Below are 15,483 nucleotides of genomic sequence, written 5' to 3'. Positions count from 1 at the left end.
GTGTTCCTCTATATTAAGCTACATTACCACATATTTTTGATGGTAGCATAAAACTAGAGTATGGCAAGAAAGAAAAGATTTCTGATTCATACGTAAGACCCCCCTTAATATTTGTTTACTCAATAGACGCAAGTGACAAGCTTTTAAATTACTCATTAAATAAATGCCACTATGTAGGCATAGTTCATACAGGCATATTCATTGACATCTGCTATTTAAATAATTTTGAAAAGACCTTGTATTTTTGCCCATATTTGTTGTAAATTCTCCATGAATGAGATTTTTATAAATCTCATTCTACATAAAATCTGTGTATTGTGTCAGGGCATGAAAATGGTTTTAGTTTATGCACCAGAGGCCTGTTAGGCCTCCTCTTAAGCAGAAACTCAGATTACCTGGTCAACCTCAGTCCAGTGGCCTATGGAGCCTGGACTTTCTTGGAATTTTAGGAGACATCTGGGATGATAGATGCAGCCTGAAAAGGACAGTAGGTTATGAGACATGCATTATTGTGTGTCAGCATAGTTCTTTCAGCATCCCACGACAGAGAGGTATATCTGGTGCCAGTGATGCCAACCCAGTAGGAATAGGACCTGACACTTTCATAGATTTCCTCCTCTCTGGATGCTTTATTGATGCCTTAAGATTTAGCTTTCATATTTTCCAGATTCTTTACTGCATTAGTATGTAACTCTGAACTTCATATAAAGTGCTAGCAAGTTCCCTTCACAATTCAGTTAGGCAAAACAATCCTTTTCCAGCCTGAGAACCAAGGACACCCTTGCAGCTTCAGGCCCAAAAAAATATAAACAACAGTGAATTAAGGAGAGCAATTTGGAAGAATGGGACTTCATAACCTGAAGCTGTAATTGGACAATTAACCCCAGTATTAAATGGACCAAAACTTATAAAAGTTTGAAAACTTGTGACTCAGGGTCCATCTTGGTTGTAGCCATGCTGGGCTCTTGTACTGCCCAAGGTGAATCCTTTGAAGGCCTTTTAATAAATACTTTATTCCTTTAACACGGTCTAGCCTCTGTTCTAGGTAGCCTCTCAAGACATCATTATTGCATCAGTGGTTTGTGATTATATGGTAATTTTTAAGTAATTATGTATAGTGAAAATCAAAATCTCTATGACAATCTTAAATAAAAAAGGTGCAAATATTACTGTCACAATTCTTGTTTTTTTTTCTCTTTAACATTTTAACAGAAATACCATGTCTACTGGAGTCATAATGCTTTATTGAAAAGAATTCAAGGGCAGATTTGCATGGTGTGGGTACAGTTTGGAGGCTGCAGTGCAATTAGTCAGTATGATGAGGGGCTGAGGAAAGTATGAGCTAACCACTGAAAATGAGCCTTGTCCACTGAAAATGAGCCTTGTCCACTGAAAATGAAAATGAGCCTTGTCAGGTGAATCACACTCCTGTCAGGAAACCAGTGGCACAGGCCAAGAGGAGCAACAGCATGCAGGCACCAGGCCAGCATGGAGGGATTTTTGTGCTGTGGCATCAGCTAGGTCAATTAAGCAAACAGCAATTTTAGAAAGACAGAATCTACAGAAAATATGGGTAGCTGAGGCTTCAAGAAAAATTGAATAACAGAGGGTGGCTTACCCAGGAAATGACGTCATGCCATTGAAAGTCTATAAATAGGAATTATAGATGGAACAAAGGTATGCCTGCAGGAAGACCAGTTTTTTAAAACTGATTAGTTTGTTTTCTAAAAAGCCATGTATAAGTTCTGAGAGTCTGACAATTGTTTTTCTCCTCAGGGTATGGGAAGATTGCCCCAAGAACTGTTGGTGGCAAGGTTTTCTGCATCTTGTATGCCCTATTTGGGATTCCACTGTTTGGGTTCTTGCTGGCTGGGATTGGAGACCAACTTGGAACCATCTTTGGGAAGAGTATTGCAAGGGTGGAAACGGTTTTCAGAGTAAGTTCACTGACAGATTTTGCTTGTGTTGTATAGCCTGCTCTTAATTTTGTTGCTATTACCTGCAGCATTTTTAATATGTTGGACACCATGAAACATGTTGAGATGATAGTTAACATCTGTAAGGATCTCTGTAGTCAGTGGAGAGAAACAGACTTCTCTAGATGATGATGCAGGGGTTATAGGTCAGACTCTGAATCTCCTTATTGAGGGTGTTGCTGGGGAATGTATCTCCTAAGTTAGTTTCCTTACAAGGAATTGTTGTAAAACAGTCTTCAAAACACCGCAAATGCTTTAGATATGTACATCTATTCACTGAAAATGGAAAGAAGGTAATTGTTCCCTCAAGGAACAGGGATGAGGTCCTGACTGTGTTACTGATACAGCCAAAAAGAGAAGCAGGAAAGCAGGGTTGCTGTTGTGAATGTAAATCTGGGAAGAGAGATGGTTGAGTGATATGCCTTCACTGCAGGGCAACAGATGTGTTGGTGTAGATCTGCAGCTCTACCACAAAAACTGTTGTAATGCCACTGGCTGAAATCATGATCACTCTCTGCCCTGCCTACCAGGAAGACATCCTACTCTAAATTTTTGTGTAGACTTCCTCATGTATGATTTCCCTTTATTTTGCCAGTTCCCTCTGGTTTTGGGTCTGAATTGCTGTAAGCAGTTCTTTTGCAAGCAGTGCCACAGACCTGGCAAATGCTGTTTTGCTAACTTGCTAATGGTTCACTTCAGGGATTCTCTCTTTGAGGCAGAACTTCTAGAGGTGACCTGTGTGATACTTCCCTTGGAAGTGGCATAATTGAAGGTAAGTCTTTCCAGGGATGGAGTGGATGAGAAGCTGCCCAAGCTGGTTAGTTTAAGAGACATCTATTTCTAAAACATTCCCACAGATGAGAGCAAATTGGTTGTAACTGTTTTTGGAAGGAAGTAATTAAGTATTAGACTGAAGAATGAGCACTTTCCATTTTGATTAAATGACTTTTAGGTGTTCCAGACCAGACATAAATAGTGTATCAGAATAAATGTAGAAAAGTGACTAGTGATTATTGGTGAGTAAGCATGTACATGCCTGTCTGGAGAGCACTTCAAAAAGCTTATATTTTCATTTAATGAAAGGAATCTTATTGAAAAGTGTCTCAGTTCAGTTTGGTGAAAACACAACTAAGATCCCTAATTTATTTTTTGTCTACCTTTTTATAACACCTGCTTCACTTCAGTGGAATCTCTGAACATTCCAGCCTGCTTCTGCCCAAGAAAAATTACAATCTTGAAGTCATGATATGGATTGAAAGTCAGAAAATCTTTGATTAATTGTCAGCTGAGTGCTGTATTTCTGAGTGACATGGAGAAGATCATTAAACTGTTGGTATGACAGTTTATGATTAAAATAACCAGAGAATCACAGAATAATTGGGGCTGGAAGGGGTGTCTTGAGATCATCTAGTCCAGCCTCCCTGCTAAAGCATAGTACATACTTGAAGTATTTTAAGATTCACAGATGAGTGCTGACAGTAATGTTTCATCCAGAATATAGCCATTTGGCACATAAGATGAGTTATTTTGTTATTCAAAGTATTCTTTCATTTTCTTGAGTCAATGCAGTTGCTTGTTTCTTATAGCCATCCAAAGTATTTGTTTTCCTCCTTGATATTTTGTCAGCTTCAAAGGAATTTGGAGATTGTGGTCTTCTTGTTTAGCCAAGATGTATGTTTATTCCTTTCATTTTGATTGTCATAAATCCATTACATTCCATTACGTCTATTATTTTGTGATTTGGTGAACAGGGCTATACATAATTTCCTTCATTACTTTACTAATGAGTTTCAGCTATTTGAAATATTTCTGATAGAGTTTAGAATTTACATGCATCTTAGTAAATAGTCTTAATACCAGTGGTTTCACTTTGGGTGATTATTTAACATTTGGCATATGCAAAATATAATCATTATCATTTTAGTAGTTGTGTACTTTATTATCACATTATATTTACATTGTTAGGCTTCATAGATGTTTGTACCTAATCAGATGAAACCTCAAGTAGAGTAAGAGTTCTTGATTTAATGCTGAGCACTGAGAAAATTTTAACTCAATGTGTAACTCTTGTTTCTTATTTTGTAACTGTCTCCTTAATGAACTGAAATTCAGCATGTTTGTGGGTGTAAAACAACCTGTTACCACCTGTAAAGAGAGGACATACAAATTAGGAGAGTAGTTATTTAAGAAACTAAAAGGAGCAAATATAGGCTAAAAAGACACTGAAAAACATAATAGCATGTTGGGTGGTGTGCCTGAAAAATCTTCTGGGACTAGCTGAGAAGTCACTGAGTGCATCAGTGCTCTAGAGAAAGTACAAACTATCTTCCTGCATTATTTGTCCTCACAGGCTATTTGGGACAGTCCAGTTTCTTGTGGAAAGAATGGGAAGAATCTTATCATGTGTATAATGCATCAAATTTCCATGTTCATACGCCTCGACACTCTGCTTCTGTATTTATATAGACTTCCTCGTGTATAATTTCCAGCTGCCTCTGTTTATACCCTTCCCTCTTAGGAATGTTGCAGGGCTGGCATCAGGGCAGTGAGAGTTCTGGAAATCCATGCAACTTTGTCATTGCCTGTACAGGTGGAAGGGCCTTGAGGGCAGTTTGATCTTGCATTGTGGTTAGGGTCATTTTTGAAGCTAGGTAGGATGCAGTATGCACACACCGGCGCATGGGAAGGAGAGGAAGAATTTTCTGTTGTCACCGCAGTCCTTTCACCCAAAGCATTTCCTTAACAAGTTTATTGCTCCATCCAGCAGGGTATCTGTGAGCATGGAGCCCATGCCACACTAGGGACAGCTTGCCTATGGCATTCCTCAGCATATCTGGAAAGATGAAAGGAGGATTCCTCCCAGAGGACTTGTGCTAGTGCATTTCTGCTGCCTCTGACATGACCTGTGCAGAGCTCCACCAACCTTACCTTAATTAACACCACAAATTAGACCTTAGGAATCCCACATTTAGCTACTGCAGTAATCAGCATTCTGTGGGAATTTTAAGAACAATTTGAACTACATAGAGTGAGAAAGAGATCTGCTCTTATCAAGTACACACTACCCCAACAGTATTGACAGAATATTTCAGCAGAGGAACTGGGCACATGCCACCACCAATCTTCTAATCCAAAATGTTACCATTATTTCAGTGTGTAACTAGCCAGGAAAACAACTACTCATTTATGAGTAGGTAGGGCTGGAGGTACTTCATTGCAAAATAATGCTTTGTGGAAAATAGAATGTTTCATGTACCATTTTAGGAAACGGAGGCACTGGTAGGACGATGCTATCCCAAACACCATGCATTGAATAGTTTATGCCATCTGTCCTACTGGAATGGTTATATTTGGTGCAAGTAAATAAGCATCAACCAGGTCAGAGATGTAAACCAAAGCTACCCCCACAAAAGCCCTGCCTTCTCAGCTCCTGGTTATTTCTGTATGTTCCATATTCAATAATCTAGGGCAAAATTTGGGTCCCAGTCTGTTTTTACATGCATGCAAGTGTGATTCCCCAGAAAATGAATATGTACAAGGCCAGACACAACAGAAATGAAATATGCATTTCAAGGTGACATAATGCCATAAAAGTAGTATTTTTGTCTTTCACGGTTTGTTCGTAAGATCCCTCATGTATGTATGTTTCTATAATAAACATTAGAGCAAAGCCCCATTCTCTTGGCATGCTCTGTACACAAAGTGTCTGCAAGCATCTAAAGATAGAAAGCACTCCATAGGCAGAGTACACTGTCACAGAACACAGCAGCTGCCATTATCATGAGTTAAATATAACCAATTCAGATCGTCTTTTTTCAAACCTTGAATGAGTGTTTAGACTCTCACCAGAAGTAGATGAGTTTAGCATAACCTGAATGATCTTCACTTATCTTGCAGTTTAGTACAGATGCAGGAATTCAGCCCGGGCACATTGAGTTTCTGAGAGCACTCCAGGATTTTCTGGTGAGGCCATTGTGAGCAGATCCTGGGCTTGGTTGCTGTTTCACTCCTCTGGTTTCCAGCAGGACACAGAGGACAGGTCTGGCAACACAGCTCTTAGACTGTGAATTGCAGTACCAGGATGTGAGCAAACAGCCAGAGACGTGAGTGGTGGCAGGGCTGCACCACTGAAAACACACTGCTCTGTGCAGAAAGGCAATGCCTCTGCAAGCACCTTGTGCTTCACTGAACCAGGGACTTGTCAGAACGGACACACCTGTTGCTTCACTTTCAGGTTTTCAGCTCAGAGAACAGTTTTTGCTCTAGTTTTCAGACACATGCTATGAAAGTGATCTACACTTAATATTTTTCTGAAAGATAACAGTACACATCACCTAACCTTGGAATTGTCCTAGGAAAAATACTTCTTAATTGGCAGATAGGGATGGAACTGGTGTAGTCACATTGAGATGGTGGAAAGATTTCTTTCAGCACCTGTCAAAGCTCTACCTTTCCTAAACTTTATTGTTAATTTTTCTGAATACATCTGATCAACTCTAGCTACTCTTTCACTTAAAGATTCAAGTTATTTTTAGAGATTTTTGGGTTCTCTGATCTCTTACTACAAAATTGACAGGAATTCCTTCTCTGAAAGTGAATAGAAAGCAGAATCTGGGAAAGAAACTTAGTATAAGACAGTAACTGTGTAGAGGAGGAGCACTTAAAAATGCAGTCTTTTTTCATAGTCTCCCCTCTGTTCATGGATTTACTCTGTTCAAGACAATCTCTTTTATTTTGTTTAATTATATCACATTACTGGCCAGCATCAGTGTGTTTTTACATCAGCTACTAAAAAATCACTGAGCATATTAATACTTTATATTTTTCTTAATATAGTGTTATTCAGTGCTATTTTCTGTAAGGAAATAGGTAAAATTAAAAAAAAAATATATTCATGTAAGTTCCACAGAGTAACTGTCTGATGCAGTGATCTATCTGCCATCTGCTGGCATCCTGTCTCTGAACAGAGCTGTCAGGACAGGGTGTGAAATTCAACCTCCTGTTGCACATTCACATTATTATTCCAAAATTATACAAGGTTTATGAGCTGAAAGTTCAGGGTTAAGACCTCAGCCTAACAATTTTCTGTCATTTCCACCAAAAAAAAGGCAAAGAAATATTAAAAATCAGTGATTAGAAAGGCAACTTACAAACTCAGAACAAATGCATGTAAACAATCTCAGTTCATGATCTGTTCTTTTGCCTGTCACACCTTAAAGGTCCTTCTAAGAGTCACATTTCCCTGAGCAGGGTTAAAATAGGGGTGCTTGTAGGCTTGATGGTGAGGGTTGTGACTTCAGGTGGTGACTCCTCATCAACCAGCGCCAAATTTGTCTCTGAATTCTGTTTTAGGTTAAACCACTGTCTTCAATATGCTGGGTTTATTCTTTGGATCACTTACCCCTTCCATTATATCTGAGCTGCAGAAAAGTATTTTTTCTGCACAGACCTAAGATAGTAAGCTAGTACTAAAAAATCAATTAAAACATCTATGGATCCCAGATTTTGATATTTTAAGCCATCTAACTGGGTATTTACTTTAGTTAGTGATGCTTACAGCTATTCCATTTCAAGGAATGCAACTTAAGTGTAGCAGACATTATGCTAATTTTGTTCTTATCCTCTGGTCTTTGATGGTGAGTATGTCATACCAGGAATGGCAAGATCAGATCCATTCAGGTACAGGGAAGCTGTGTGGAACAATCTTTTTTAACCCATTTTTGCACTCTCTGCATGGGGGGATATAGGTGTAACTCAGGCATGAGCTGAAGGAGGGAAGGGAGGAGTAACACATTACAAATTTGGCCTCTAAAATTGCTGAAGTCTATGCCATCAACCTCTGTTGGCCTTTATCTGCTCCAGTGTTTGAGAAAAGCCTATGTATGCATGGATTCCTCTTATTCAATTCGGTTTTTTGCTTCTTTTCTTTTTCCCTTGGGCTGAATACAGCTCAGCCATAGCAGAGGTTTAGGATTATAATTTTTATTTTTGTGATAAGCAACATGCATAAATTAGTGGGTCCACATCAGAAATCCCTCCGTGTGCTTTCTAGTGAGAGGAAGAAGATGGAAAAGGGCATATAAAGCCTAGAAAATGTCTGAGCCAGTGTTTCTGTATTTTCATGACACAGTACTCACATTATAACTGCAGCAAGATCCAGGCAGAGATTTACAGAAATGACATTAGAGAAAGCTACTGCTCTGTGAGAAGCTTGTTGCATATTCCATCTGGGTCTAGACAAACACCCTACAGAAATGTATTTTTATGGGGAGAAATGATGTTAAAAATAACATAAATCCTTCTTTACTCTGACCTGCATATTGTATGAGTTCAGGATTGTGTCTCCCAACCTTAGTAATAAATGTGACTGCTTACAGCTTTTAATATGTGTCTCTCCTCTGGTATTGACTACAGTTAAAAAGCAGTGGATGGATTCTGTGTCTTGTGCAGTCATAACAGCATTCCCTATAAAACATGAGAACTAAAATAACACTGAGGCACCAAGAGGTTAGAATGTAGGGGAAGCCCATATCTGGTAGAATGGTTCAACACCCTTTTTATAACACATGGAGATGTCTGAAATGTCTTCTATATTTTAATACATATTATAATTCTGCTGCTTGTTTTCAAGGAGTGTTGTCTTCTTCACTGTTGTGGTGAGTAGGTCCTGGCTGGCAGCAAGAACCCACACAGCCGTTTGCTCACTCGCCTCCAATGATGGAGAGAACATGGGAAGAACAATAGAATGTTCTCTAAATAACCTCATGGGTCAAAATAAAGACAGAAAAGTCACTAACCATGGATTCTCACAGGCAAAACAATCTTGACTGGTGGACTTTAAATTAATTTATTGCCACTTAGCATAAAAAATTTAATTACTGAGTTGAGTGTTTGGAAACAAAATCTCCACAAACATTCAAAATGCCTTTCTTCCCCATTTTTCAAGCTCAGCTTCACTCCAGACACCTCTCCTCCACCCACGTTGTTACTGTGGGTCACCTTCAGTCCCTCTGGTGCAGCAGCAAATGGCGCAGGGGTTGGGGTCAGAACACAGTGGTTTCTCTGCTGTTCTGAACTCTTTTCCTCTGTTCCTTTGCTGGTCCTCCATGGGCTGCAGACCCTGCAGTACCGGCGTTGCCATGGAGAAGCTCCCACTAACCTGACCTTGTAATTCCTTTGTTCTCTCCTCTTTCCCTTGTCTTCTGCCTGTTCAGCTTTCCTACCCTTTCTGAAACACACTTTCCCAGAGGTGCCACCATGTCATCTCAGTGGCTCAGCAGCTCCTTGAGGTGGGTCTGTTGGAGCTGACAGGAACCAATAGTGTCAGAGAACAGAGAAGAACAAAATATTGCTATATTTTTCTTAGGTGCTATGTCCAAGTTAGTGATATTTAGAATACATTTAGTTTCAGTCTCATTTTGAACATGAAGGAGCTCGAACAAGTTACAATGAAATCTGCAGTGAGTGTTACAGGCAGCAAAGAGGTTGATGTGACCAAATCACTGATGACAAAGCCAGTGCTGTGCCAGTCTTTCCATATAGCCTACTGAGAAGGGCATCACACCTTACTGTGTGTGCCAGGCTCTGGACCAGGACTGGCTTGCATTTCGCTGAGCTGAAAGACAAGCAGTGTGAACTATGACTGCCTGCACCATCCACAATAGCTTTGCAAACATATTTTGACTAAGGACATATCAAATGTTTGTGAGCTGATATATATGATATTCTGGTTTATGGCTTTGGTACAAGAACTGTCATTTCTAGTGTTAAAATATTTTGGTCTAGAGAAAGTGATTTAGAAGACAAGCTGTTTAATTAGTGCATGGGCAGAGACAATCTGTTCTGAGAATAGTTGGCAGCATGGGGAAGGGCAAAAAGTTAAGAGTTAGTGAAGGGAACAAAAGAAATACTAAAGAAATGTGGGGGTTTTTTTGAAATGTGTTTTCTGTGCTCCAAAATACAGAGCCTTTTGGAGAGATGAGGACAGCACTTTCCATGCAGGTATATTAATTTTCTCTACAAATATGCCATTGGTCATCTAGCAAAAAAGGTAGCCAGCTTGCCTGGAGCCTTGGGGAGATTCGTCAGGAATTCAGAAAAGGAAAAGTTTGGAAGACAGAAAAACCATCTGAGCTCACTGTGAAGCAGCAAGTGTTCCAGTGCTATTTTTATTTTAGTAGTACTGTATACTGGAGGAGCTTTCTATGAAATGACAGGTGACACTACAGAATCTTGGAATAAGCTTATATGAAATATGCTGTTCATGGAAATATATATATTCCATGTATTTAGCATTTAGTCTAGTCTGATAAATGACTGTAGCTTCTTTTGATCCCCAACTTAATGCCTCCTCCTCCTTTTTCACGGGAATATATATCAACTGTGTGGTCTCAGTTTGCAAACTTAAAAACACTGTTTGGTGCCTTTATTGTCAAGCCTCAGGTCAGAAAAATTGTACCTCAGTTAATTCACCTGAGGAAAACAGAAAGCATAAAATAGTCCACTATACTGGCTTTGATCTATTGGGCCAGAGAGAGAAAAAAGAAAGTAAGAAAAACTCCAGGTTTATTTTAACTCCTGAAATTATTAAGTAAGACTAAAACTACTAAACCCCCTGTATATAAAATACAAAATGAGGCAAAAGTGAAGCTGCAGTTATTGATGGAAAAGATGGATAAGAACTAAATTCCACTGATAAGGGGGTGTTTATTGTTCTGTCTTATCCCTCTTGGCACTAGAGCAGATTGACAGGAGGTTGTTTGAATTCATGTAAGCAAGATGACATCTGTAATGTTTGGCCAGTTTAGCACTTAGCCACCTTGAGAATAAAATCAGTGCTGTCAGTGGAAAATGGGAATGACCCTGATGGGTGCACAGAAAACTCTCAGTTCTTAGATACTTAGATTACTTCTTTGATGTTTTCCAGATTAGTTCTAGGTGGATTTAAATTGGTCTCATTAGCCAGTACTAATTTATTTATATTTGAGGAATGTCTTACAAATTATCTGCTTCATACCTGTGGAAGGAACTTGTGGGTAAACAAACTTAAAAAGAAAAAGAGTGGAAAACATCTATTTTAAAGGTGTTTTAATTTTACTTAAACAATTATAAGATTAGCTACCTTTCCTGGAGGAAGAGGTTTGTTGTTTTTTCTTTTTGACACCCATAAAAAATTCTGTATTCATGCCACAAGATGGGTTCAGATCATTATTAGCCTGGCAGAAGTTGCTCAGCTATTTGACAATGTTTTGCTCCAAGCTGAAAATACTATATAAAAGAGAAATTTGTGTGAACTTATTCAGACTTCTCAACCCTTAGTGTTATATAATGTGATTATTTATTTATTTATTTATTTATTTATTTATTTATTTATTTATTGTAATAATGACTTGGTGTAACACTACAGTGCATTAAATTTTTCTAGTATGTCATTATTACAATGTACATATTTCATTAGTCAGTACAATTATGCCTTAGCATTTTTATTCATCTGTAGCAGTTAGACTCTACTGTGAATTTCCTCTGAACACATGCCTAACTGTAAAAAGACCCTCCTTTTCATGTCAGTCCTGCATTTCATGTGTTATTGTTCATTAAGTAATTCTTTTTCTGAGTCCTCCTTTTGTGCTCTTTTCAGCAGCTCTAAACATGCTGTGCCTGATTCACCATTGCTTTCTACCTTCGTTTGTACCCTCAGCTGCTCTGCTTTTATGTCACTGACAAAGGTGCACTATAACCATGAGTCAGGCCTTTAACAGATCCTTTTGTTAACATTGTTACCATTTTTACTTAAAAAAACCAAAAACCTTTGACTGAGTTTATCACTCACAGACAAGGGGATGTCCTGAACATTTGTTACTCATTTGGAGGCCATTCTTTTCATTCCTGTCTCTCTTATGAGACAATTCTGACACATACAGAAAAGCATTTTAATTTTTGCTGTGTGGGGACTGGAGGAAGAATTATTATGTACAACTTTGATACCGGGCAGCTCCAAATTACTTTTTGTTCAAGGATGTCCAAGAGGCACTTGTCTGCTAACTACCACAAGGCAAGGTTTCTGACATTTCATTTTTACATATCAGAAAACTGAAGCATTTAGTGGAAGTAAACAAGTCACCTCTGTCAAACTAGAAATTAAACATCAATTTGGTTAAATCCCTATTCTCAATGAAAAAAGGCAGGGGTGCCAGTGTTGGGCACTAGGTAACATCCATGTGATCTTTTCCTTTCACTACTTTCACTTTCCTTTCACTACTTGAATAAGTCTGAAATCCTGCCATCATGAAGGTGTGTCCATACCTCTTAAAGAAGATAGATTGTCCTTTGGTATTTTAGCAAAATATTCAAAATGGCTCTTTGGAAAAAGAGGCAGTAAGGAATGAATTCAGATTTTATATTTTTGTGTTGCTTTTCCCCTTGGTACTTGGCAGTTTCTTCCATGTCTTATATTTGGCATTATATTACTAATCTTATTGAACTATTTCTGTTCATCCAGACACAGAAAATAAACACACACCCAAATGAAATATTAAGTGTAGGGATCATCATTAAACAGTTTCAGAACTAAAAGTATGAAATATCCCATATTTATGCTACCTGGTTCTGAATGCATCCCAGATCAGAGGAGTACTTAATGAGGGTCTGACACTGCATCTCTGAAAGAAATGCTCCCATTTTAGGGTAGCACAATGTAGCTCACAAGCTGGTTAGGTATTAACCAGTTCAGGCAATATCCCTTCTGTATATTACAAAGATAACTTCTGAGATCTTATTTCCTGTGTAGGCAATGCCTTAATCTGAAATGAAATCTCATTCCTGGGTCAAGGGAGATGCTTGATTTGAAAAACTAATTTGGAAATATGACTTACAGTGACCTCTGCATTGCTTTTCCAGAATAAATAGAGAATTTACACTGCCACTGAAATGAATCCACAGTAAGGTTTCTAGTAATTTACAGGTTTCTCATGAAACTTTATTGGGTGCTGAGTTTATTCACAGCAGAGAAAATCTGAAATAAATCTGCCAGAGTCAATTGTGTTAATCCAAGCTTGCATCAATATTAATAGAAACAAAATCTAAGTATATATTAAATAAATTGAGAGTTTATATGATTTAGGAGTGTAAAATATTACAATTACACTGGTTATATTTGAATTCAGTTTATAGAAGCCAGTAACACATACTCATTGTTCAAGAGCTTTGCGATGTGGATTTACATAGGTAATTTTATCTCAGGCTGTTTGGTATTTGACATAAATCCTTTTTTTCTGGAGTAAACCAATAACACAGTTTCTATTTTTGAAAAGGAGATTTAACCTTCATATTTGTGAATGAAAGCTGGAAAACCTGAGTCTAGAAAACCCAAAGCATGAATTATTTCTACATAAAATTGTACCTTTTCAGTGAGGGAAAAGGAGTTTATTTTCATTTTAACCTTGGTCCTGTTTGTTGAATGCTTGGTGCTGGTGAGGCAATGTGGGTGTACACATACTTGTATGGAGGTGTGAATGTGCACTTTTTCTTAGGCATTGAACCTGATATGGAGCATATTGATGCCTTTCTGAAGCTCAGGAATGTTTTTCCAGGTGGTGTTTGTGGTAGATTAGTCACTTCCTAGTACATAGAAAATGGGAACCATGATAAACTGGGGCCTAGACATGGGGGTTTACTGTTACCTGGACAGGACTCTCACTGACAGGGAGAGAGGGTTGTATTCCACACAACAAGCTCACAAAAGGCAGAAAGAGGCACACCAGGTGACACCAGCATAATTAGTGTGTCATTCACAAAGAATGCATTTCCAGAAATCCACTCAAACATTTTTTTCCTGTTATTTCCTTTTTCTAGAATAAACAAGTGAGTCAAACAAAGATCCGGGTGATCTCCACCATCGCATTCATCCTGGCAGGCTGCATTGTCTTTGTGACCATTCCTGCATTTATCTTCAAACACATCGAGGGATGGACAGCCTTGGAGTCCATTTACTTTGTAGTTGTCACTCTGACCACTATTGGCTTCGGTGACTTTGTAGCAGGTGAGCAGCTTTGAGCCAAGATGCTCTGCACAAGGGCCTTGGCTCTTAGAATTTGCTTTCTGGTGTAGAGAGGAGGCTCTTCACAATGTGTTATGTTCCAGGGAAACCATGCCAGGTGTTTCTGTTGGGATTACTGTGCAGTACAACACCAGGCTGATTTAAGGTCCAGGTGCCTTGCCATATGTAGATTGTGAGCCTTCAGCTGTGTAGATAATGGGAGCCTGGAAAGTCCTGATTATCCTTTATCATGCAATGAATTACGCAAAAGTAAAATTACTTTCCCATTGAATTAAAGATTTGTATTAGTCCATTAGTGCTCAGTCTGAGGCTGACTGCAGGAGCTAGCAGCCAAAATGATGAATGGAGGAAGCTTTTACAAAGGACGACTGAGCCATAGGTCTGTAGAATTCTCTGGTCAGATGCAGTAGTGGGCTGCTACTCCAGGAGCTGCAGCATTTCAAAACCTGCATTCTGTTTCCTAACCTTGGCAGAAATTTTGACATTGCAGTTGACCTGTAAAGAAAAACTCTTGTAGGAGAGAAGGACTAATGGGGTATGTATCTCAGTGCTTGGGGGAGACTCTCCAAGATTAATACAGTACAAGCAGGAACTATAAATGTCTACCCATATACAATTTCCAAAGAGGGAATTGAGATAGCTGGCTGGAGAGATAAGAGAGCCTTTTTTTTCACACAGCTGCTTTGCTAACAAAAAGGTGGTTAAAATAAGTGAATTTTTTCCCATCAGTGTATGACCTCTACTCCTCATTTCTGTCAGTGGCCCTAATTAAAGGTATTAAGTTGCCTGTGTTACAAACAGTCATATTGTGCTTCTTAGTCCCTATAAACAGAATGAGTTAAAAACATCAAATAAAACTACAAAATTTTCTTTGTTGAAGGACAGTAGACAAGTCTTTTTTGTAGAGAATACTCTAATCTTCCTTTTTTATGACATACTGGCATAGAAGACATGAATTATTGAGGAAAAAAAGTCACTGAACAAAGAAAGACCCAGATATAAAAAAGAAAGTTTTAGGACCATTCAGTTACAGAAGTGATTGTGTGAGCTTTGTCCATTTTAACCACTTAGATGTGTAAAGGAATTAACTGGTATTCTTTGAGGTATCACAGTGTGAAATAAAAATAATTTACAGTATTTTTCTTAGTAATACAACATTTCAGTATTGTTTAATAATGTGATAGTAAAAAAAAACTCTGAATATTAAATTGTTCTATATGCACATGATTAGGAGAACATAATCCACAGCTGGATGGCTACTAACAAGCAGGATTTTCCAAAAATCATATGGAAGACCCCGAATAAGAAAACTTCAGAGGCATTTTCATGATAAGAGTTTAAGGCAGGTGATCACCAGGAGATTTGGAGTTTATTGCTGGCTTTGAGAGAGACTTTCTGCCCCTTTTATTTTCTGCCACTTTAATCTCTCAGTATCTCTGTTCCTTCAACAGC

The 15,483-nt window shown here is 38.4% G+C and overlaps 1 protein-coding gene across 2 annotated transcripts in view; it reads left to right on the top strand.

The window, feature by feature from the left end:
* The window catches only part of KCNK10 (potassium two pore domain channel subfamily K member 10), a 50,817-nt gene that overhangs the window by 30,333 nt on the left and 5,001 nt on the right, over positions 1-15,483 (top strand). For both annotated transcript variants that reach the window (XM_030949533.1, XM_030949532.1), the window contains 2 exons: positions 1,777-1,937; positions 13,827-14,013. In XM_030949533.1, coding sequence (XP_030805393.1) covers positions 1,777-1,937; positions 13,827-14,013 — 348 coding nt within the window. The remainder of the gene's footprint in view (positions 1-1,776; positions 1,938-13,826; positions 14,014-15,483) is intronic.

The sequence above is a fragment of the Camarhynchus parvulus genome, chromosome 5 (genome assembly GCF_901933205.1).
Source record: "Camarhynchus parvulus chromosome 5, STF_HiC, whole genome shotgun sequence".
Classification (NCBI taxonomy): Eukaryota; Metazoa; Chordata; class Aves; order Passeriformes; family Thraupidae; genus Camarhynchus; species Camarhynchus parvulus.
The sequence above is the reverse complement of the archived record's forward strand: the minus strand, read 5'-3'. Positions and strand labels throughout refer to the sequence as shown.